At 35.5% G+C, this 24,719-nt stretch overlaps 1 protein-coding gene across 1 annotated transcript; it reads left to right on the top strand.

Moving 5' to 3' along the window:
- Positions 1-4,331: 4,331 nt before the first annotated feature.
- On the top strand, positions 4,332-22,784 carry LOC145984290 (uncharacterized). Its single transcript, XM_083117931.1, has 6 exons — positions 4,332-4,455; positions 7,262-7,494; positions 10,819-11,037; positions 12,583-12,768; positions 15,911-16,286; positions 19,811-22,784. Exons 1-6 carry the CDS (start codon positions 4,427-4,429, stop codon positions 19,938-19,940), a joined length of 1,173 nt encoding a protein of 390 aa, XP_082974057.1. The 5' UTR covers positions 4,332-4,426; the 3' UTR covers positions 19,941-22,784.
- Positions 22,785-24,719: the final 1,935 nt, after the last annotated feature.

The following is a 24,719-nucleotide window of genomic DNA, read 5'->3' as shown; positions in this document are numbered from 1 at the left end:
TTAGTTTAGGGATTGAGATGTCGCGGGTTCGAGTTGCGAGATGAGCGCGAAACACTACGTCCATGTAGCCATGCACACTGAATCGGTTGATTTCGCTAAATTTGGCGGGAAACTGGGAAATGGCACAACATGCGATAAAAATGTGAGAGAAACATTGCAGAAATGCGAGATTGTTAAAGAAAGTTACATTTAAACAAGGCTGCAAATCTGAAACTTAGAAAGTACAACAATGGAACAAAAGCTCTCTCTCATTGATGAAAAACGACAGATGAAGGAAGGAAGACACTTCTTGTGATCAAAATGTGATAAAAGTATTGTAGGCCCGTGAGTTATTTTCAAAGAAAATTAAATTTGGAAAATACTAGATATCCCTTTTCATAACGAGTTCAACAATGAACGAAAGGTCCCATTGTTGCTGGGAAAGGAGAGTTAAAGTCACAGTGTGTGATCAAAATGTGATAAAAATATTGCAGGATAGTGTTTTTTTCAAAGAAAATTAAATTTAGAAAATACTAGATAACTTTTTTTCAAAAAGAGTTCAACAATGGACGATAGGTCCCATTTCTGCTCGGAAAGGAGAGATAAAGTCACAATTTCTTTTACCAAAATGTAATAAAAGAATAGTTTCTTTTCAAATAAAATTAAATTTAGAAAGATAGGCTAGATATCCTTATTTAAAATGATTTCACAACGGAAGTAAGGTTCCATTGTTCCCTGTAAATGGAACCTTGCTTCGTTAGAGAAGAATATTAATCGTGGATCAATTATCCCACCACTCACATTCCCCATAATTCATTTACAGAAATTTAACCGACTCTCGTTCTCAATTTTTTCACAAGGTTTCGCACGGTATTTTTGAGTGGAACAGGCACACCTGGGAATTCTGTTGAAAATCGTCTACGAACATCCCTTCAAGAATTTGTAATCAGATACGAATCATACATAAAAACGTTTCGTTGTATTGATTGATTGAGTTGGTGTTTTAAGTCCACTTAAAGGCTAATCGGGACTGGACCTACAGCTTAAAGTGGTATCCGAACCAGTATGCGCCTCCACCGGGAATCGAACCCGGGACCCTTTGATTACAAGGCGCCATCGGGGAGACCCTACGTTTTGTTGTAATGTGTGCGTATGTGCCATTATTAAAACTATAGCAAAACACAAATAACACTTGGAACACTAAGCGCTTAATAAACACTGTATAAAACAATAGAAAATCGCAAGAACACGTACCCACTTTCAAAATACGACTGAACTGAGATCGCAAAGTTACTGAAATGGAATGGGGAAAGAAAGAAATCCAAAAGTTATGCTCAAAGCCATGTGTTTCAGTTGGAACTCTGGCGCCACGAGGTGTTAGGAAACTTAAGTTCCCTTTTAGCGTGTCTTGTTACTAAAGCTTAGTGTTGCCCACGAGACGAGACTTTGGCCTGTCTCGTCTCGTGGAGTCTCGTGGAAATGCTGTCTCGTCTCGAAAATATTCGTTTGTCTTATGGCACATGGTCAATCTCGTCTCGTCTCGAATTTTTAAAAGCCTGTCCCGTCTCGTCCCGTGGGCAACACTACTAAAGCTACGCGAAATTTCCTAAAAACATGCCAAAAACGAGTGGATGCACGAGGACAACATTTTCAACATCCCCCGTAACAATTAACGTGCTTATTTCGAATGTAATTGTAACTTTAATTCTGAGAACTTGAAATAATTTCGAAGCTAGCGGCTTTCATAGCGGAGATATTGCACGGGATTTGACGGGAGTTGGCGTCCGGGCGGCCGTTAAGCTTGGCGCCGTCAAGCCGCCCAAGACTGAACGGAGGACCCTGTATATGTACATTTAATTTGCAAGCTTGTGTATAGTGAAAGTTTTTGTTTAAGAAGAGCCCTGAATCTTGTTAAGATTTGGCTCTCCTTTACTTGAAGTAAAAATATCTCCGCATCAGAGATATGACATGTATATAATTACGCCTAGAAATACACTTACTAAATGTACACATGAATGGGATTTTCGGGGTACCGGACCACCCTCAATACGCCGCTGTTTTGTACACATCAACACAGAGTTGTAAACAGTGACACGGTAGGTAGTACGTAGTTTTTCATTCCCCGACTGAACTTTCATCTAGGCTTTTACCCCCTCCTCCACCCAATCAAAAGGATCTGTTCACGCCTGTTGTTGTGTCCACACGTAAACCGTAGTCTGGGCGTAGGACGTAGATGCAGCTAGAGTGCGCGTCAAATCTCCTGCATATGGCCTTGAACGGCTGAACAGCACCAGCGAATCCCAGACGTGCGGCGTTGCCTAGTCCTGTGTTCTCTGTGACAAGGGGTTTCGCTCAACCGTGTGAGATTTCGACATGGTACCGCTGCAGTGCGCTGCTATTGGCTATCGCTGTATGCAGGAGATTTGACACGCACTTTTTTTTCCTAGGAGATTATTTTCGGTTGATCCGAGTTGATCCGATTCTTATCAGCAAATATGTCAAATGAAAAGTTCGAAACACAAGTTAAGGGGAAGAGTGGCAATTACGCGCTAGTTGTGCATTTATTTCAATATCGTCGGAATGGGCACTAGTACTATAAAAAACCCTTGACTTTACTATTTCTCTCCATGTTGCACGTGGAAGCGGTTTTCTAAGTTGATTATTAAGCTAGACACGATGTTTGAAAAATATGATCAATAAGTATTTACAGAATCCTATGTATTCCTTATGGGGAATCAACTTCAACTTCAAGTTACGGCTAATCAAATGGAAGTTTCTACTTTTCCTTCGACTAAGACATAGTTCAATGTGTTCTTTTTCCGTCCATGTACTATTCTACGTCATTGATTGATTGATTTAGTTTATTTTACTTCGCGTTTTGTGCCTCTTAGCTAATTTGCGAAGATAGGAATGAGTGATGAAATTATGAAATTGATGAATGGACATTCACAAACAACCAAGCCCAAGCGGGATTCGAACCCGGGACCCTTGGCGTCGCAGCGAATAAGCGTAATGCATTTCTCCTTGCCTCTTATGGCGATCCAGACAGTGTTGCCAAATATGGTGTGCATAAAAGAGCTAAATTTCACCTCAAATAGAGCTGAAATTGACTTTCAAAGAGCCAGATTAAAGAAGGCTGCATAAAGTGCCTCCTAGGGTAATTTAAAATGTCTATTACCTTTAACTTTAAAGTGATGACAATTAATTCTTAGTTTTCACCGTCTAGATCTGGCGGCATCACATCACCCATCTCAACAATCCACCAATGGTTGCATGAAATTGGAAATAACGGAATCTCGGATAACGATATTATGTCATCTTCACGTCAGCCACGGATCTGGAGGGGGTGGAACGACGCAGCCAATATAACTATATCACATCACGTGAAAAATATATAATCATGGCAAAGTTGGTCTTTGTGGGCCGAAGGCAGTGATGGCATCATAATGGGTCAGGGGGCGGGTGCCACTGTTCACATCCAAACGAGTGCACGAAAGAGCCAGATCTGGCTCCAAAAGAGCGAAGCTGGCAACAGTGTTCGGCAGCTGCCGCAGAGAGAAGGATCTAGGTGAAATTGTCCCCCTCCCCGTTAAAAATGGGTCCCAAGGGATTGGGGGTGCGTTCGGTTGGAAAACGAATCGTGTCGGCCCCTACCTCTGCTAGTAACTCCAGACATAAATGTCCAGAAGGGGAGGGGGGCAAGCCACTGAAAAATTGGAGCCAACCAAACATTTATATATATCACACATATAATTTCATTTCAGTCACAGTAATAATTATTGAGATGTTGCAGGAACATATTTTCAAACTGGAGGAGTGCTTTTGAAGGGTAAACACTATCATGGGCGAAAATGTGCTTCGATTGCCCCCTCTCCCTCCGGCTCCTGGAAAAAGTACATTGCTTGCCCCTCCCAGGAAGAAATCCTGCGGACGTCCATGACTCTGGGGCGTAGATAAAACCACGGGTTCTTCTTACTAACCTTATTAGCTCTTACAGTCTTTCACATTTACGGGACAGACGAGATAGTATTTCTTGATTGATTTATTACCAGTGATTAGGGTTCTTTGTTTAATGTTAGCAAGTGAATGTTGTTGTGCTTTCTAAAACGTGATTGAAAATGTTTGAAATATTTTAAATGAAAAAAAAATCACAGTAGCTTCATGGAGATCACATAATATAGAGAGAATATTACAGCACTTTTGTGATGGTGGATCTAGAAAGGTGAAGAGTGTGCACTTGTGGAAGTGAAAGGGTCGATGAACCTACGTTTGGGAAACAATCACGACCTCCATATTAGTTTTACTTCTGTATGGACGCCAGCACACTCTAGTGTATTCTGTAGGTACTAACATCTCAAGTGGATGGATGATTGGATGCTTGTATCCTGTGCGAACATAACATCTGAATGATTTAGCTCACTAAAGCACCAAAATTTCTGAAAATAATATGGACAAAGCCAGTAAAGCCATAAGAAGGTATGTTATCATGTACATTGTAGTAGATGATATGTTTACGTTTTAGGTTTTCCGTTATTCTGTAAACAATTATACATTGTGCGAGTACTTCCTACACAATATCGGTTTCTTTATCATCGAAGAAATGTCAAGAGATCAGGTAAGAGTGAATTTTTTCAGAATCCTGCAGATCCATTACCCTGTATAACATGGAAATTTCCCTGTTATAGATATCCACAAGAGTCCCAAATTGCTGGAATGTTTTGGGGGAAAATAGCTTGTGACTAAATTTTAATACTGCTTTATCCCATGTACAAATAGCACAACATATTAACTACCGGTATTGTTATTTAAAACTTGATGAAGACCTTGAGGAGTTCAGTGCTGATGGTTTTGATATTAAAAGTCCCCCTTGAATCAGTATGACTGGACGAAGCTAATTATTACAATCCCATGTTAATTACATTGGTGTTCGTAATCTGTAATATACACCCTTGACCTTCCTTTCCTTTATGAATGTGGCTCCCATTGTAGATGTGCAGCTTGTTGCAATTTTAGAAATGTTTGTTTTTCAAGTCTATTTGCTTGGATATATAACCCAAGGGCATATACAGGGGCATTGTGTGTGTAGAATTATCAAAGAGAGCTTTGAAGGTATTGGTGAGAGAGATACTTGTGTAATGAAGGGAAGAAACTCAAACATTAATTTACTATTGCTATAAATTTTGCCAGAATATGTTTGTTTAAGAAGTTCAAATGGATATGACAACCCTTAGTTAGGTTGGTTGTAAATAGAAACAAATGTAAACAGCTGGATTAATGGTACGTAAAGTAAATGGAGGATATCTGTAACCCGTCCCTTGCTGATACTTTGATTTTTTTATTTGTTGTTTTTAGTCCATTTTATGCACAGAATGGCTAATCGGGACTGAACCTACGGAGCGATTTTACAATACCAGGAATTTCTCCATTTTGTTTGAAATTCGGCATACTCACTAAATTAGGGCTCCTAATCACGAATCTGAAGTTAAAATTTGGCGCTCACGTGTCAAACTTGCAAAATAAGAGGGTCAGTCATTGCAACCGACAATGCACAATTGCTCATTATTTATCGCAAGATTTTCCATTTCGAATACTTAAAGAATGAAATATATATATTCCTGATATTATTACAACCTTAAAATTTAACTATGTTTCCTAACCTAACCACGCGCCAATGGTTCGTGGGGCTAGCGCCAATGGTCCGTGGGGCTAGCCATAATTCAGGAATTTCTATACGTGAGCGCCAAATTTTAAGTGCAGATTTGTGATTAGGAGACCCAAATTAGTAAGTATCCGAAATTTCAAACACATTGGAGAAATTCCCTGTATTGTTAAATTATACCGAACCTCGAGTGCTATGCACAGGGGAACACTTTACCTTTTTTACCTTTACCTACAGTTTAAGGTGGTATCCGAACCACTGTGCAATGTGCCTCCACCAGGTATTGAACATGGGGCCCCTTGATTACAAGGCCATGATTTTACCACTACACCATCGGATAGGTTCCCTTGCCGATACTGCCCACATTATTTCACTACTGTGAAATAATCATATAGATATAACTTGGGAGTTACCTGCAGGGAGAGGGGGGGATCAAGTTTATTGATTCTTATGTACAGATTATTTGCAAAAAATGTTAGTTGAGAATGGAAAGCAACTCCAGGGTAGCCTATTGCTGAGGAGAATGGGGGGGGAGCAGATCTCCCTCTGCATGTTCCGCCTATGTTGTGTCATAATAATTATCTGGAGTTTTAGTACTTTAAGGAAGTTAAAACAACATAAACATGAGAGAAGTATAATAGAACTTTTAAGGTAGTGCTGCAATCTCATAAACATTTCAGTCCAGCTTGTGACTTTCTAATGAGGTAGGATTTGTTTGTTTTCCACCATTGATAGTGTTATGATATGGTGTAGCTGTGTGTATGAATGTATCATTCACAAAACTGGCCTCCATAATTTTGGTTGGTGGGTCAGTTTTTTGTTAATTCTAACCAGTTCCTGACGTTACTCTAGGCAGTGTAGTCTGGTTGAAAATCTAGCTGAATTTGTTCAATAGAAATGTGCTGAGCTGAACTAATTCAGTATATTCGGTGGTAACACCATTGTGTAGTTAGCCTTCTAATGTTTCTTTTGAAACTACTAATGTCAATACTTTTAGGTATCAGAAGCAAAAATAATTGATGAACAGCAATATAATGATGCCAAAATGGATTACAAATTATTACAAGATTCTATCCTTTATTGTTTAATGAAAGTGATTTAAGGAATCATATATTTTCATAATTTCATGCATAAAAAAAATCAGAAATTTCTGCGGAAACAGTAGCTTCAACTCACCTGGTTGATAACCCAAGAGAATCTTTTTATCATTTGTTGCCAGGAAAGCTTCAAGACTTACTTCAGTACCTTTAATATAAATACCTCACTGTATTAATTTCTAGTAAAAAATATACAAGGAAACTATTTGTGAATCATTAGGTCAGTTTCATTTTCTACGGTAAGTTGATGGTGTCAGATTTAAATTGATTGCTAATTTTATACAGTAATTGAAAAACAATATTCAAGCCATGTATGTATATATAATAGATTGTAACAAATGCCATTTTCTTTCAAGCTACTGTAGGTCTTAAAATTGGTGAATTCATATTTAAGAGTTCATTGTTGTGGCATTGTCTTCAGTCTGTGGAATCACCACAAAGTTTCTATTGTAGAATTAATTTTGTATTACTATCACAAACAATCTATTTATTGATATGTTGTGAAACAAAATGATGTTCCTTTCAGGAGTAGTGTCCGATTAAAATCAATGGGGAGTGGTCATGGAGATTTGAACATGGTGATCTCGGAGCTGAAGGATGTCAGATCATCTGCTAAAGCTTTTATGCTGGCTCAGAACACTGCTGCTCAAGATATGTTAAAGTGGTCAGTGAACGATGAGAATCGTGCTATTCAAGACACTTTTACGCAACTGGCTGAGTTGAACTCTCTGTGGACAGAAGTGCAGAAAGAATTTACAGGTTTGTCAAATACAGTTTCCTTTATTATTGTAAGTGCCTGATTTCCAGCTTGTCTGTCATTGAGGACAGTGGAGTCTTATGAAGAAACACCATGGTGGCTGATAATGACTTTTTGACAATTATATATAGTGTTTGCATGACCCACGTTCCATTTGTTTAATTCAGAACTAATCATGGTACACATGGGGCATGGCTTGATTTCTATTTATGTTTGTTGACATGTACTTCAGAGCCTAGTAACCATACGAGGAAGTGGATTTTAGCTAAAACCATATTTTTTCCTTCATTCAGAAGTCAGCCATACTCGATGGGAGTGCCAATCATATGGCTGCAATGTAATCTGCAAAGTAGCATAGCGTAGCATATCCGCTCAGTTTCAGAAATATTGACCCTGGCAGACCTTGCCAGCTCCTGCTCAGAAATGTGTAGGATGAGCCTTTTACAGGGAATGCTAAGAACACTGGCCTTTGGCTAGAGGTGACGAGAGGCCAAGCGAGGGTTTAAATAGGTGTGCATGAGAGCGACACGAGGTCTTTCTACTTGGAATCATCGGAGAAGCAGGAGCTATTGGTCTGTTTTCTAAACCAATCAGGGTAAGCTATCCTACACCCTTATCTGCCATTCGCATTGCTCAGTTCAGTATAAAACCTAATCATGAGTCTATATTAATGTTAGATATTTGTACCTGGCCCGTTCAGGGCTGTCTCTACCATCAATAGTACTAATCGAGAGGGGCAAGTTACATCCCTATTTAATATCCCCACGTTCATGATGGAACGCTACATTATTTCACATAAAGATCAGGGTGGCTACTTACCAGGAATTCTGGGAATTACGCATTAATTTTTCTCCGTAGACGTGAAAAGTTGTGACTTTTATTAATACAAATCTGTTTGAATTTATACATATTTATAAATTCCCTGAGGCAAGTTTTTCACACCATAGATTCTGTTCTTATCAAGGAAAAGAAATCTGCGTGGAAAATAAAACAAAACTCTCTCAATCCGTTAACTTTGGTAGTGTCCTTTGCAGAACTATCTATCTGACGGACGGAAGATTATTTCAAGATAAGACATCTTGAAGTTGATGAGGTAAATATGAATTTGAAATTCTTATACAATTAACAATTTATTGTAGATTAGTATATCCCGTAATATTTGTGACTTGTTTTTGTAGATGTGTTTCAGTTCTGAGTGTGTGAAATAGCAAATGTAAACTCCGCACCTTCAATTAAATGTTCTAAATATATATACTGTTTAATTGAATTGAATTTGAATTTTTGGATACATTGGAATCACACAGACCCTTTATATTGTTAATATATTTTATTGTGTGTATGCGTGTGGGTGGTAAGAAGTGGTAATACATAAAGTTGAAATAGTGAAAGCATGTGCTTGTACCCTTGAATTTTCGGAAAGTCTGCCTTGAAAACTGGGAATTTTGCTTGAATTTTATCGTGGTCTTAGAGTGGCTACCCTGAAGATGCACAATTTTATCTTTAACACATAAAACACATATTTTTAGTGAAAGAACATAACGTGCATATATGTTAGACATTCCATACAAAATAAAGTTTCAGATTTTTTTGTGTAAACACATATTTTGGAATTAATGCATAAAATAGATGAAATACGCAGTAAATTAGCAAATTACTATCCTATTCGGGACTCCACATCAGACCACTCAATAATGGCAATTCTTTTCCTACAATGGCATTGTACAGTCATGGGCACTCCTGGGTTGCAATCATCTTGCTTACTTTCAATGGAATCGCTACAACCCAGAAGTGTCTGTGACTGTACTACTAACCTACAGTTTAAAGCTCCGCCTGGGGCCCCTTCATTGCAAGGTCCTAACATGTAGGTGAAATTGATTTCATGTCATCTTGCACTTCAAATATGCATGTCTGACTGTGTGTGATGTGAAAAGTTCATTTTCACAATACAAGTCATTGTTCAATGCTTTTTCAAAGGACAATTTGGAAATGTTCTTTGTTGTTTATTGTTATCAACAGAATGCAACAAGCAATTAACGTCTGCTGTCACTGGTGAGTATCTATTTATATGTTTGACAGAATTTTGTTTAGGATACTTGTGTCAGCTAGTTTTCAAACTATAATTTCTCTGGTAAATAATACTTGAAGTTTTTAACTGCTAATTAGTTTCTCCAAGATTTGAACTTATGTCCACAATTATTTTCAGTGTTCTAAAGCACTTCCTAATACTCCTGTAAGACTTGTAAAAGGTCATTAAACATTTGGAACCTTTACCGCTTGTGCTGACAAAGGTTCTGGATCCCAGCCAGGCCATAGGTGTTATGTTGCATTTTCTTTTTCATCAAATCCACCTAACCATTGTTCATCGTCAATGTCACAACAACCAAATACAAGTAAGATATTTGTCTTTTGAATAATTGTAACAATGTCATTAGGAAATCTATAGTTTGCAGATTTTTCTTGAAGATGTATATTAGAGCCTACATTAACTGGTACAGTGTTTGCTTGTCATCGTTTCAATATATTTTTTTAATTAGTGCAGAACTGATATCGCAAAGTCAGTATGGGTGATACCAGTAATGTCAGCTTTTGAAATATTTGTTTGAATTTTATCACTGATACTTTGAGACTTTTCTGGAGTTTGTAAAATGTGCAGTTTTCATTAATTTTGTGTTAAATATGAGTTGTGATTGACACTGTTCTTTTATTGTATCTTATAATTGAATATTCAGGGTAAAATAAAAGCACAAATCTCTTAATTGCCATGTGGTATTTATATTCAAAAACTGGTAACTATTCTGGACAATTTCAAAACACTACATTGTAGGAAAGCAGAAGTCATACATCATAGATTGTTGTCCTCACATAAGCTAGGGCTTCATGAAAGAAGCACATAGAGGTTTGAATTCCACTTTAAACTGTGGGTCCAGTCCCAATTGGCCTATATGGGTATAAAGTGGTAAGGTAAGGTAAAGTTCACTGTGCCATGAAGGTGCATTTCGGGGATGTAAGGGTAGGGCCCCACACATCCTCGATCACATCATTTTGGAGGTGATGTGATTAGCACCACACTACAGCTGCCTTTACCCCCAGTCATCAGTAATGATTTTTACAACCTTGGTAAAACCCACGACAAAGAAATAAACAGCATGATAAAAGACACTTTCAAAGCCTGCCCAAAAGTATTTTTCCCACTACCCTACTCTACAATAATGAAACAATAGATACACTAGAATACTTTCATGTAAATTATGCAAAAATTTATGCTCTTCCTAGCATTTAAGAAATTATATAACTTCTACAATTTTTAACTATATTAATCTCTACAGAGCACTTGAAGGATTTTAAATATCAGTTCGACATGATCCTAGAAGGGGAACGCCATGTTGACCAGGCAAGAAATCATCTAGCAGCATGTGAACTGCGTGAAACAAAGATCAAAAAGGAACTGAAAAAAGCTGCAAAGAAGGCCACAGCTGAAGAGGTTCGACAACTGGAAATAAGGCTAGCACAAGCAGAAAGGTCCAGAGATCTGGCACAATTAGAAGGTAATTGGTGTATGTGTATTGTATGATATGTGCAGGAACAATTGAATCCCAATTGCATGTAATGCACCATCCTATGAAGGTGCATAGATGTAAGGCTCCACACGTTCTTGATCGTGACCATATTGGAGGTGATGTGATCAGCACCATGCTCTGGAATCAAACCCAGATATCCTGTCTGGCAGTCGGATGCTCTACGAACTAAACCGCCACTTGTCACAACCAAATCCTAGAGTGAACGACAGCGAGGGCATAATGCCGTATGTGTTTGTAGTTATCCTTTCACCCACTTGGTCATTTGTAGTATGATAGCTAACTTGGTGATCTAAATATGTTATGAAACTTAACACATTAGCTGCCACGTGAGTTGTATTTAACTCTCACTAGTTTTACGCCCAGGGCTTCGTGGTGCACCAGCAACTCGCGCTACATGAAGAGTGGCCCCATGAACAGAATTTTGCAGATGGTTCATGAAAATCTTATTTAGTGATGCTGTTATTGATACAATTAATACAAACAATTTAAAAAGTGTGAATGAATAGATGTACATTAACTTCTTTTATATTTATTTTTGCCTTTAAATTTCACTTAAACAAAAAGAACATTTTCACTGATGAACTGCTTTCAACTTTTTCTAATTGCATGTTTGGTCTTGAATTATTGCTGGTCAGCTCCTCGAATGATATCGCTACAAAAGTATATGGCAGAGTCATGTTACAAATAACAAAAGACTCGATGCTCTAGAAATAATGCCAATATGTTTGCTGAGCTGATACTGAAGCCAATGATTACACATTTCATCAGTTTATGTAGTTTGTACAGTCATGGACACTTCTGATTGGTCATCCAATGGCGCTGACGATCGGTCTTAATGGCACTTATGTATTTTGGGGAGTCCGTATAGCCGTGGCAGTATTGTTCCATCTGGTGTCAGTTTGTCCTGAATCTGTTTCGGAAAAGATGTTTTCTTCAAAAGTGCTCTAGTCTTCCTTTCAACTGCTGCTGTCTGAAATTTTCTTGTTGTAGTCTGCGGTCTGGAGAATTACTGATGCATTCCCTTTGCTGGTAATATGAAGATGAGCGGTATTGGTATCGGAAAGTATCAGTTGGGATTCATCTTCTGATACCAGCCGATACTTTTCTGGCATCTTGGCCCTTCACGGGGTCTGCAAAAATGCCACACGACATTTTCACAGAGTGTAATTATCCTGGAATTTATGTAAAATCCAAACTTTCTTTTTATTTTACACGAAAAACTGTAATTTTTTTATTACATAATATCGATTTTTAATATTCTGATGGAATTCTTGAATACTCTAAAGCACATTTCTTTTTAAATTCATGCGTATAATTAGAGAAGAATATTTACACATCAATATTGGTCAATATTTTGAACAAATTTTAATTATTGTAATTTTCAAGTATCATTATCGGTGGGAATCTGTAAGAGTATATCGGTTGAAAGTGGTATCGACTCAGCCCTAATTTTAATAGTAAATAACTGCATTATTTGTTACATAATTATAACATTCTTGTAACCTCTTTCAGTTGTGGACCGAATACGTGAGAATGAAGCAGTAAAGCTTATACGTGTAAAAGAAGGATTACTAAAACTATCGGAATCTTACCTAGAATTAGCCCATAAATGCCATGTTATCTATGAAGCTCATAGGGATATAGCATATGAACTTCCTGATGTGCAAGACAAAGATATCCAGGAGATAAAATACACAGGTAAGAGGAGTAGACATAAGAAAGGACCTCAGTTTACATAAATTTGTATCTTTGTGTGAGAAAATATGGTGGTCCGTTACATCAACACTGATTCAATCTTAAGCATAATTCATATATATCCAAAGTGCAGAAGCAGAGCCGATGATTGTTATGAAATGTTTGCTGTAGCATTTATGTCTTGAAAACTAAGTAGGGTGAACAGTGGTGCCAACTTGATGGACCTGTGAGGGTTGAGCCCACCCAATAATTTGCCTCGTATTGTTATTATATTTTGAAGGAAAGTCCCTGCATTTAACAAAATAAACAGTTTCATAATTATAGACACGTCTCTACACATAAAGATTTTCAGAAGATCTCCAATTTGATTCTTGTTACTGTTCTATACTGCTAGCCATGAGAGGTTCTCCTGAAGTTTGAAACTTGCAGCCCGAGCTGGCAACCACCTGGAAGATGGCCTTTCGTTTGACATTTACTAGAAATAAGAGGAATTCCTTTCTTGCCATGTTGGTGAGAAATCAAATCCACTGAGAGGGAACTGTTAGTCATGCAACTTCCAAATTTGAATTACAATCATGGGGTTTCTAGAGTTCAAGCCAGAAGAGTGAAGTGACTTTCAGCATTAGCTGACAACCACCTGGATAGATGCACTTTCATTCGGGTTTCACTAGCGGTAACCGAAAATCTTTTCACGACAATGTCAGTGAGCAATCAAAGTCGCTGAGAGGTGCCATGCCAAATGTGAATTTTCATGGTTGGGTTTTTCTCGAGTTAAGAGCAGGAAGGGTGAACCTACTTGTAGCATGAGCATGCAACTACCTTGAAAGATGGCCTTTCATTTGGGTTTCAACTGGGGTAACCAGAAATACTATAGCGACAGTGATAGTGAGTGATTAAACTATCTAACCGGTTGCATTCCACCATGGTCAATTTAGTTTGTGCAGCAATTTTCATTAACAAATTTATGAAAGTAGAAATATTTTGATTAATTGGAATTTTTTAGTGTCCAAAACGAATATTACAATGAAAATCAGCACTTACTAAATTAATATAATAATATTAGCCAGAGGAAACTAAAAGATTCCATTAGATGCAGTTGTCAACTAATTTAAACCAAATTTTATATTTTGTCAACAAGCTTAGATAATTGAACTGATACTATATGATTATGCCATAATTTATTTCTTAATATTAAATTTTAGGGCTACATATTAAACTAGTATAAAGTTTAAAAAATTAGTAAACTATTTATGAGTAAAATTGTTGGTATTGTGTCATCCACATTTAGAAGAAATTAAGTTACCTGGTCGCAGGCTCATGAAGGTTGAGAACCACTGTTCTATATTATTTACACTGTCCGTTGTCATATCATTATTGTCAAAGTAAGGGAGGACACAATGACGTATGGCTAGGGATGTGAAGTTTTAGTTTTATTTTTCCCTAAATTTCGAGGTTATTTTTTACTGCAATCCGGTGTTATTTTTCGTGGTTTAAAGCAACATTTGGTGTTATTAATTGAAAATCGGTGTTATTTTTACATGCATTTTTACGGTTTCTTCTATGCATAAGATGTTAGTTATGGAAAATTAAGGCAAATTTTAGTTTTAATGACAAAGAGAAATAAATTTAAGGCTTACCTTTGTGAGAAATGACCAAATTTCTTGCATTTGGAAAACTACTTCATTTCATCAGTCACTAAATATGAAATGTTTATTGAAGGATATCACCCAATGATTTCCCACGCATAGATGGTGTGTAGTAAATGTTCACACAGTATTCACTCACCACACTTTCTATAAAAAAGCACTTCTAAATAGAAATCTAGCATTTTTTTTACATTCACTCCAATGGAATGATTCTTTAACAAAGGCTTCCAAAGTTTGAAGTGTGATGTACTCCTTGTCTTATTTCCTTTTTTAAGCCTCTCGAAGCCTTCGACGACAGAAAGTTGCTGGTTTGTTTCACTCGCTTTACTTTTCTTCTCGGACCTACCCGACAGCATAGTGGTAACGTGGCCACCTTGAAATAACCACAAACTGTAGGTCCAATCCTGGTTAGCCTTTATGTGCATAAAGTGGACGTAAAACAACAATTCAAACAAACAAACTTCTCTTCTCCATGTGCCTCTCACTTCCATTGCGCTTAATCAAGAAATCCTTCCGCTCCCGTGTTGCGTGTTATGTTGCAATTGAATGATGACAAAATAATGTAGTTCTCTCTGAAGCATAAGGTATTTTAGAAGCAAACTAATGCATTTACTGCTGGCTTTGTCATACTGCAAAGTACACCAAAGCAGGAAAAGGAAATGCAGCCTCAGGGATTCTGACTGATTGGAATTTCCCTAATGCAAAGAATCCCTCTTACACCTCAAAATACCCTACATACACCTACACCCCTAACCACCTCACCCGCAACACAACAGGCATTTCTCCCTGAAAATTTTCCCGTTCCTACAAAACTTCCCTTCTGATAAGATCCCTGTGGCAAATTCTATTTCAGGACGAGGTCAAAGCATTGTCAGTCATGTCTGCACCAAACTGCAATAAATGAAGCATGACAATCTCTTTTGAACCAAACATTCACCTCCCAGACTACAAATGACAGATCTCATACAGCTTCAGGTAGTTCTTTTTGAACAAAGATAGTGTTATTCCCAGTTTATATTGCATATTTCACAACATTTTTTGCGTTAAAGTGCAAATTCGGTGTTATTCTGAAAAATGGCGTAATTCGCGTTATTTTGCAATTCCGAAACACCAAAAACATGTCTCCTTAACCTTCCCAAATACATTTTAAACACTTTATTTTGCTTTCCTCAACTTTTCGGCGTTATCGTTAAAGCGAAAATTTCATGTCCCTGCTTATGGCATGTGTTTTGTGTTGTAAAAATTTTTATACAAGAAATCTCTGAATCGAGGGCACCCAATGTTTTTCAGAAGTTGGCACCATTGAAGGTAAAAGTAAGATGATATGTTTTTCTGGGGGCCATTATCTGAGATGAACGTGAAATTTGATTTTGTAAGATGTGAACATCATGTTTTTTTTTTTTTTCAAGTGCTTTTCTTTATTATAAAAGTATCAATAAATAGTTTATGTATAAAATGTGATATTTGGTTTCATTTTTTTTTCTCTTTTTACTTAATAGGGTCTGGTGCAGCCAAACAAGCTGTTACTAAAGCTAAAGAACGTGTTCGCCAGTATCGTCGGCGCACCCACAACCTGATACCATGTGCTCCCATGCATGAAGATCCACCTCCACCTTATTCTCCTGGTAGCTACAATGACAGTTCTCCATATAATCCTAATTATTTTGTCCATGATAATTCTCCATTTTCACCCCGATATTCAGCAAACTGCCATCATCCAAGCAATAATACAAATCCATTCCGTTCCAATTCACGTTCTATCGAGACTTTGTACGGTATAAGTCCTATTGATCTTAGTGTTGGTAATTCACCCCAGTATAGAGAACGCAACAGCACCTGCAATACCAATCCCTTTGAAGATGAACTAGATAACAGGTAATTACAATTTGGTACTATGTATTACATTTAGGGTGTCTGTATCTGGTCATGCTATGTGATGCAGTAGCATAACCAAGGATTAATTCCTTGGTTAGGAATGAACATTGGTACATGCTGATGTAATTATACCCATCTACTTGCACTAAATTAAGTTATACATAGAGGCACATATTTTTGGTAAATAAAAAAGCAAACTTTCGATACAAAAACTAAGTCAATTTCTGGTTCAAAAGCAGTAAATAAAATAAAATTTTGGTGTTATAGCGGTTTAAAAACTGATGAAAAACAGTATGTAAGATGACATTTTGGTTTTAAAATTGTGAGTATGATCCAAAAGTTGATTTAAAAACTGCACTTGTTACAAAATAAACATAACCCTTGTAATAGCACATGTAGTTACCAGAGTATTACGTTTATTCCTGTATAATGGGGTCGATTCTTGTTCTCAAATATTCACAGCAGAATTAATCAATTTTCTGAGAATTACATAACTCGCAGGATAATTCAAACTTCAGAAAGTGTCACATCGGTAAATAAACTCTAAATTTCGTGTTTAAGAGTCAAGGGGGTTTTGGGAAGTTGAAAAACCTTCCCAAAATAATCCCAAAACAGTAAAAAAAAACATGAAAATTTAGATTTTTTTGTTGTCCATATCTTTCATTTGAATTCAACTTAAAACTTGCATTTTTCTTAATTTACTTGGGAATGTAGAAAGTTATGACTAGGGCTGAGTCAGAAACTATCAGTTTTGATTGATTGATTGAATTGTTGTTTTAAGTCCACTTTATTCACAGAAAGGATAATCGGGACTAGACCTACATTTTAAAGTGGGATCTGAAGCACCTCCACCAGGTATCGAACCTGGGACCTGTTGATTACAAGGTGACGTTTCTACTACTCTATCGGGGAGGTCACAGAAAGTATCATTGGATTTTATTTACTGGTATTTTTCGACATTTCGATTGATAGTGGTGTTCGCAAAAACGCTGCACAACACTTTCGCAGAGTTCAATTATCCTGGAAGTTATGTAAAATTCAATATTCAAAATTTGTGGTTATTTAACAGGATTTTTTTTAATATTCTGATTTATTATTTTTTTTAAATATTTTATAGCAAAATTCTGGTAATTTGATGCCTCTAATTGGAGTGGAATAATTTTCCTGTAGTTTACGGTTATTACAAGCATAAGAAAACAGTTTTTTCTTTGTGACGTTTCAGGAGAACACACGCTCCTTTCATCAGACATTTATTTTCATTTTGACTAAAGATACAGTTATAACAATGGTTAGTAATTTTTAAACAAAAAGAATCTGTTATATAATGGATGTTGTCAATGTTACATTGTTGTAATATAGCAACTTAACTGTGAAAAAAGCAGTCTATTTTATTTTTATTTTAGAATTTTTTAAATTATGAATCCCAAATATCATCAGGTAATTCAAATTCATCATTGTTTTCACAAAGTCTCTTGATGTTTTCTGTTACATTAAATTTTAAAGATGGTGGCTTACTCCATTTGTGAAAAAGAAAACTCCACACTGGATCTATGTTACCATTTTCATTATTTAATTTATTCCAGTGTTCTTCTGCAATGAACGAGGCTTCCCAGACATTCAACTCTGTGTTTCCCGTTAATCTTTTTAAAACCCTTCTCTTTTTAATCAAATGCTTCTCTTCGATGATATGAGTTGACAAACCTGTTCTTGGGTTTAGATTTATAATGTCCAAATCATGTTCGTGCCATCTTATTGCCATTTTCCTTGCTGTTTGTCCCACATAATCTTTTGAACATGAACAACTTATATTATATATTCCTGTGGTTTCCACATCTGGTAGCGAGTTTCTCATTTTGAATTCATTAAATGTACATTCCAAACTTCTTGGTGCTTTAAAAACAATTTTGAAATTAAAACTTTTAAAAATTTTTGCAATTTTATGTGAGAATCCCTTGTGGAATGGAATGCACACAAATTTCTTTTCAACAGATTTTTCATCTTTGTCTGTATTTCTCTTTTCCTTTAGTTTTCTTGCAACTTGTTTTTTGATTTGGTTTATTCTGTTAGTGTGAAAGCCATTTTCTTTTGCTATATTAAAGAGCCTTTCTTCTTCATTTTTGATATCCTCATTATTAGAACATAGTCTTTGTGCTCTCAGGAAAAAATTTGTGGCGTGAAACGTCACAAAGAAAAAACTGTTTTCTTATGCTTGTAATAACCGTAAACTACAGGAAAATAATTCTATCATGCAAGCAATGCGTACATACAAGAAAAACTATTGGAGTGGAATATTCACCCACTAATATTAATCAATATTTTTAAATTGTTACAATCTTCAAGCATCAGTATCTGTAGGAATCAGTAAGAGTATCGGTATCGGTTCAAAGTGGTATCGCCGACACCAGGCGTCCCATGTTCAAATCATGACCTGGGTGTTCTATGTGAGTGTCCCTTAACCCCATAGGCTGGAATTTTAATACCCAGAAGTCTAGCACCTAGGTGGTAATTTTAAACTCTGAAACATGATAGATTCGCACAGCATTGTTTAAAATGCTGAATCTTTGGTACCACTAATGCAATTCAATTGAATCTTTCAACATAAGTAAAGTATATATCATGGGTTTATTAAACCTGCAAACATTGTTCAGAAAGTATAAATACAATAATTTAGTAATGTATACTATGGAATAGTCAGCACTAACATTACTTTGCCTGAGCATCAGTCCCTGTTTCATTCTTCACATCCAAAGCAGCAACAGGTGACAAATCTGTTTCGTCATTAGCACTGTTTTCATTTGATTGTTGAGATTCCACTTCAGCATAGTCTAAATCACTTTCCTCACTACCTGACAATAATCTAGAGGATGAATCATTGTTACTTTCTTCAATAATTTTACGAATTTTGTCTCTCACAAGACCCTTCAATTTGCTGCTCCCCGCCATCCTTCATTACGTAAAACTACCGCAAACAAGGGACAAACAAAAGTAAGTTTCAAAATATTTTTGCAAAATAGTTGGCAGTAAAATACAGTCTCACTAGCAAGCAGAAGAAAATTCATTTCTTTCCGTGCCATCTATTGGCGTGGAACAGGCATTCATTTAGAGCCATGATGCGGATGTATGGTGTACGTCAAACTGCCCATGGTAGAAATGTGTAGGTCAGTATGCTGTACGTCAAACCTGCCTTAGGAGTTAATCAATTTCACCATATCATCATTCATCCTCATCTTCTTGATTTGCCAAAAGTTGCAGAAAGGTGAAGTAAAATAAACCAAGTCAATTGATCAAAGTGAATGTGGTATCAGCTCAGCTCTAGTTATGAGATGATACTTTGTTCAGGTAATGTATGTTTTATCGAAGATTTATAATCAATCTTAATTGATATGTATATTCTTCATGTACATGTTTACTAACTCTCGAGTTGCTCCTCTGTTTGATAACTTAAGAGTGTTTGTATCACATGAAATAAATATGTGTATGAATATGAAAATAATACTAAGTTTTATCGTCATTTGTGAAAACAGGTTATCATACACCAATGAACACCAAGTGTCACGAGTGCTACATGAACCTAGACCAACAAATGATGATGTAAGATGGAACCAAGATTATGAAGAAGATTTAGCTGGAGCAATGGGTGGTGCAAAAATATGATTTTTGTCCAAAATTTAAGGAATCTGTAGATTTCCTTTTCTTAATTCATGTGATTGAATATTTGGATTTTTCCAGAAGGAAAGGGCATGTCAGGAATGAGTGATTTAAAGTAATGGATTTGCAATGTGATTGTAACAAATGGAAATTGTAAATGAACATTAGTGTGAAATGCCCTAATGTTTGCTGCCTTTCCTAGCTTCTGTATTTCATAGCCTACAATGTAAGAGAAGTTCATTTTCAACTTAAAGTTGAAGAGCTTTAGTGTAACCATGCTTACAATATTTACTATATGGCGTTTGCAGTCTGCTGACCTTTCAAAGCCAAAAATCTTTTTAGTTTTTTGAGTCCGTTTCTTGTAACAAACTACCATAGATAGAAATGGAAAAAGAAGATACAGTGAAATTTCAGTTATATGTTTTGTGGGGGACAGAAGGGGAAAAAAACATAGAACTGAAAAAACTTATTATTGAAAAATAATTACAATGGTAAAATTAAGTATACAAAGAAAGAAACTAGCAAACTTGTGATTTTGTTTGCATAAAAAAAAGTACTGCAACTTCTCCGTCTTCAACAATCGTATTATCTTTAATTATTATGGTAATAACTAAAACAGCAGAACTTTCCCCACCTTCAAGCTCATGTTGACTCCGCCTTCCTTTATTCATCTTGTTTGTAACATTTACGACAGGCTGGAAAGTTTGGCACCAGTGACTTGTCTGACAGTTTGAAAGATATCAGTTTCCTATCTGCTTCAGGCAGATACGACTTGCCCAACGCAATGCAAAGAACAAAGGCAGGATTATTTAGCACAGGCCAATCTGGTTCAAGCGTGCATTGCCCATTCCGTGCTCTCCGATGCAAGCGACATGAATATAATTCCAAGTTGAGAGTTTGGTCCAGTGGTTGCAGCTGATATGGAAACCTGTACGGCAATGGGGCACATGTTATCATCACGGAAATCTTGAACTCCAAGAGCAACATTCTTTCAAGCAAGCTCAGTTAAATATGTATAACTGAAGTCTTTTCCTTGTTGGGACTAAAATCGCTGAATGTATAACTGGAAAAATTGTATATCCGAAATATAATAGTATGCAGCCTTACAGAAATTGGCAGGGATCGCCAGAAAAAAAGGTACTATCATGAAACTTATATCTGCAATTTCACTGTATTAATAGTTCTGTCAGCTTCACATGTATGTCATTATGCAATGCACCCCTCTCTTAACCACACTATCCATGATCTTTAATACTTTGGAGTATGTGATTCATATTGTACATTTTTTGGGTTTTTCCCATATTTTTTTTTCTTTCCTTTCTTTTCCCTAATTACTTCATTTTCATTACTAAACAATAGCTTTTTACTCCAGTGAAGAAGGTAGAATATGGAACTAAAAAACGTATTGCTCTAGGGCACTTACACATTCTTTTTCCATTCAAATTCAAATTTTGCCATTTCATAAGTTCCCAGTGATATCAGATGATAAATACAAGAATTAATCTCATTCTCTGATAATTTTGGTTGCTCTTACTATCGCATAACAGTAGTTATGAATATCAATAAAATCGCTCATATTTCAGACACACTGTAAAAAATGTTAATATTTTCTTCTTGGATTCACATTTCAAATTTTGACACTCAGCCTGATGTATCTTCATCTGAGTTTTGTTAAAACTCAGTTCATACTGTTAGCAGATGAGCAAATGATATCCTTCATATTGCAATGGATTCGATGTATAATGAGAATGTTATGTACATAGCATGCATTCCAGGCTGCAGTATATTTAGCTACAGATTAATGTTTATTCCAAGGTGGTAATTACTGTGGAGAAATATTCCCCTCATCCTCAAATTTATATCTGTAGAAGAGATGGAAGTATTGTAAATTAGGTGAAAATATTACAGCAGATATTATTTGTTGTTTACTGTTGAACGTTATTGCTTTGTTATTATTTTAACCCAAATATGTTTTTGCAAGATAGTTTCAATGATTTACAGTAGCTTTTTTTATATATATACTGATTAATATGGTGCAACAATTTGTTATCATCCACATACCAGAAGTATAATTTAGTCATGACCAGCAGAATGATCTTCAATACATGCTTATTATGATTTTAAGATATGTTTGTGACTACAAATCTTGCACCATTATTTGACAAAACCAGTATCATACAGTGTGTAATGTGGTTCACATTTCTAATTGTAAGCTGACCAATTTAAGGAAAGTTTAGCAGTTTTTTAAGTTGTTTTGTTTCGATATAGTTATTTTTATTGTTGAGTTGAATTAACAGTCATAATGAATTATTCTTTGATTGATCTAGTTTAATCTTTGTGTTCAGATGCAATCGGATTGAATATGCATAATTATTATAATGTTTCTGTCAACATAGGCACAATGTTGAGTTTAAATTATAACTAAATACTGTCAGGAGTAAATATAATATAATGAGTGTATACACACACTCAAACATAATGATAATATTCTTATATCCTTTATGCCTTGATAGCAAATATATTTAGCACTATCCATTAACAGTATTTTCCTGTTCACCCTTGATCAATTAGGCTTTTTTTCTTGTTAGCCATTTCATTATATATTTTTTTTCAGTTATTCACTTTTATTCCAGCAGTATTTCAATTTTTTTTCTAATTTCTAATATATGTAGATGCTTTGATAGCACAAAAATGGATTAAAGATTTTGTACTTTTTGTAACAAAATTGATGAAATTTTAAAGAGCAAAAGCTGTATGTGCAACTAGGTTGAGTCAAATTTGATTTTGCTATTTCACATTAAAACAACTTGCAGTATCTGAAGAATTTACATATTAAATTTAATTTTTATATGTAGTTGTTTTTCAGTTTTGGCTGTGCTACCTCAAGTCTCCAGAAAGCATACAAAAGTTTATATTGTTTGTACTAAAAAGAAATAAGCCCATATTCTGCAATCTGAGTTTAAACTCCAACATGCTCAACTTTGTACTAAACGAAAATGTCTTTATACAGGATAATTATTATTTTTATGAAGCAAAAGCTCTCTTAGTATGCATGTTGTTTTTCACTTGCTCTCTTCTAAGTCATGTGTGATGCATTAACAACACTTACTAAACAACCATGTTTTCTTTATATTGATAGTTAATTCGATTGTTGACATTCTAGGATAAAGTCATCACATGTAAATAGTCAATGAAATAAGTCGTTATTTACATGTGGGAGAGAAACGTTAATGTATTGACTTCTTTTTCCATTTTACAGGAGTTAAATGGATTTTTTTTTTCTGTAATTCCATGTTTTGTGATTTCATGTTCATTGTATGTAAATATATACATATATCTTATATACTCTTGTAATTTGACACAACCATCATGGTGCAGGGCAGTGATTCTCAATGAGGGTTCTGCAAAAATTTGTAAACTTCATTGAATAATACATGTGCTTGATAATTGGAGAATTAGAATATGGTGTCATGGACAGGAAGGAACTTGCTACAGTATATTGGACAATGGTGCTGCAGAATGGAGCAAAGGAAGAAAAGATTAAACATAGTGTGATTGTGTATTTTTTTGTGTAACCATAAAGAAACTGGTTGAATGATCATTGACATATGGAGATTTATCATGAAATACCCTATTTTGTGTTGACGTTAATGCAACAGTTCATATGTTCCCTGTTTGTATTCACATTTTAAGAGGTATAAAACAGCACCTGAAGAAACCTGTAGCTTCAATATTTATTTTGTGAAGTTTGCTTCTAGAGGTAAAGAAAGATTCAAATAAAAATATACAAGTATACACATTCCAACAACTGGAGAATGTCTATATACTTTGCAGACAAGTGCTGGTAATATGGAGCTTTTTATTCAGTTTGGTAATGTCAGTACATTACAAAAGAGAATCGCAATATATTTTCTTTCTGTTACATGACTGGATGTAATCATGTTTCGTAAATACATGTTATCATATTCCAGATGGGTTAACTATGTTAAAACAATTACTAGCAGATGACAATTATGGATAGTAAATTTTCTGCAAAATATGTTTGCAGGGAATGCTTACTTGCTTCAAGTTGCGATTTCTGAGAGATTTCAGAAATATATCTAGGTAATCCATGAAGTTAAGTGATTTGTAAATAGCTGTGCTATTTTTATTATTATAAATTTCAGTTTGGTGGAATATAATGAATTAATATAAACAATAATTAAATTATATCAAAGAATAGATAATTGTATTCTATTGCTCAAAAGTTGACATCACTTTTCATGTGATTTACAAAATAATTCCATCAGCCCATAAATAGTTGTATATGTGCTGATAAAAATTGTGTACATACTGACATTTTGTATTGTTTATTGAATGATTAATCCTTTGTCAATCTTGAATGAAATGAGACTTTGTTCATTATAGCTTGCGTATCCTGAAATGTTACTGATAAACATTATATAAATATGTAGGCATGAACTGCAGAAGATTTGTAGTATTTTTATGAAGTGTAAACTTCATAACTTCATTTGGCAGCAGAGAAGTCTAATTATGAATTTGTAAGGAAATTACTTTTGAATTTTGTATCCTCATTTCTCCTATGGTTTTAGTGCAGAATAGTATAGACTTCATATGTATATGTCCAATTGATGATTTATTCACATCATTACATTGGTTATATCCAAATTTAGAAACAATTTTATCCTGTATACAACCACAAACACACAGTTTGACTTTCTATTTTCCATGTAAGATATATAGCAAATAGAATTAGTCTTCTGTCAAGTTTATTATTTCATTATT

This window comes from Lepisma saccharinum, chromosome 2 (assembly GCF_977018435.1).
Source record: "Lepisma saccharinum chromosome 2, izLepSacc3.1, whole genome shotgun sequence".
NCBI lineage: Eukaryota > Metazoa > Arthropoda > Insecta > Zygentoma > Lepismatidae > Lepisma > Lepisma saccharinum.
This window is presented reverse-complemented; position numbering and strand designations above follow the sequence as displayed.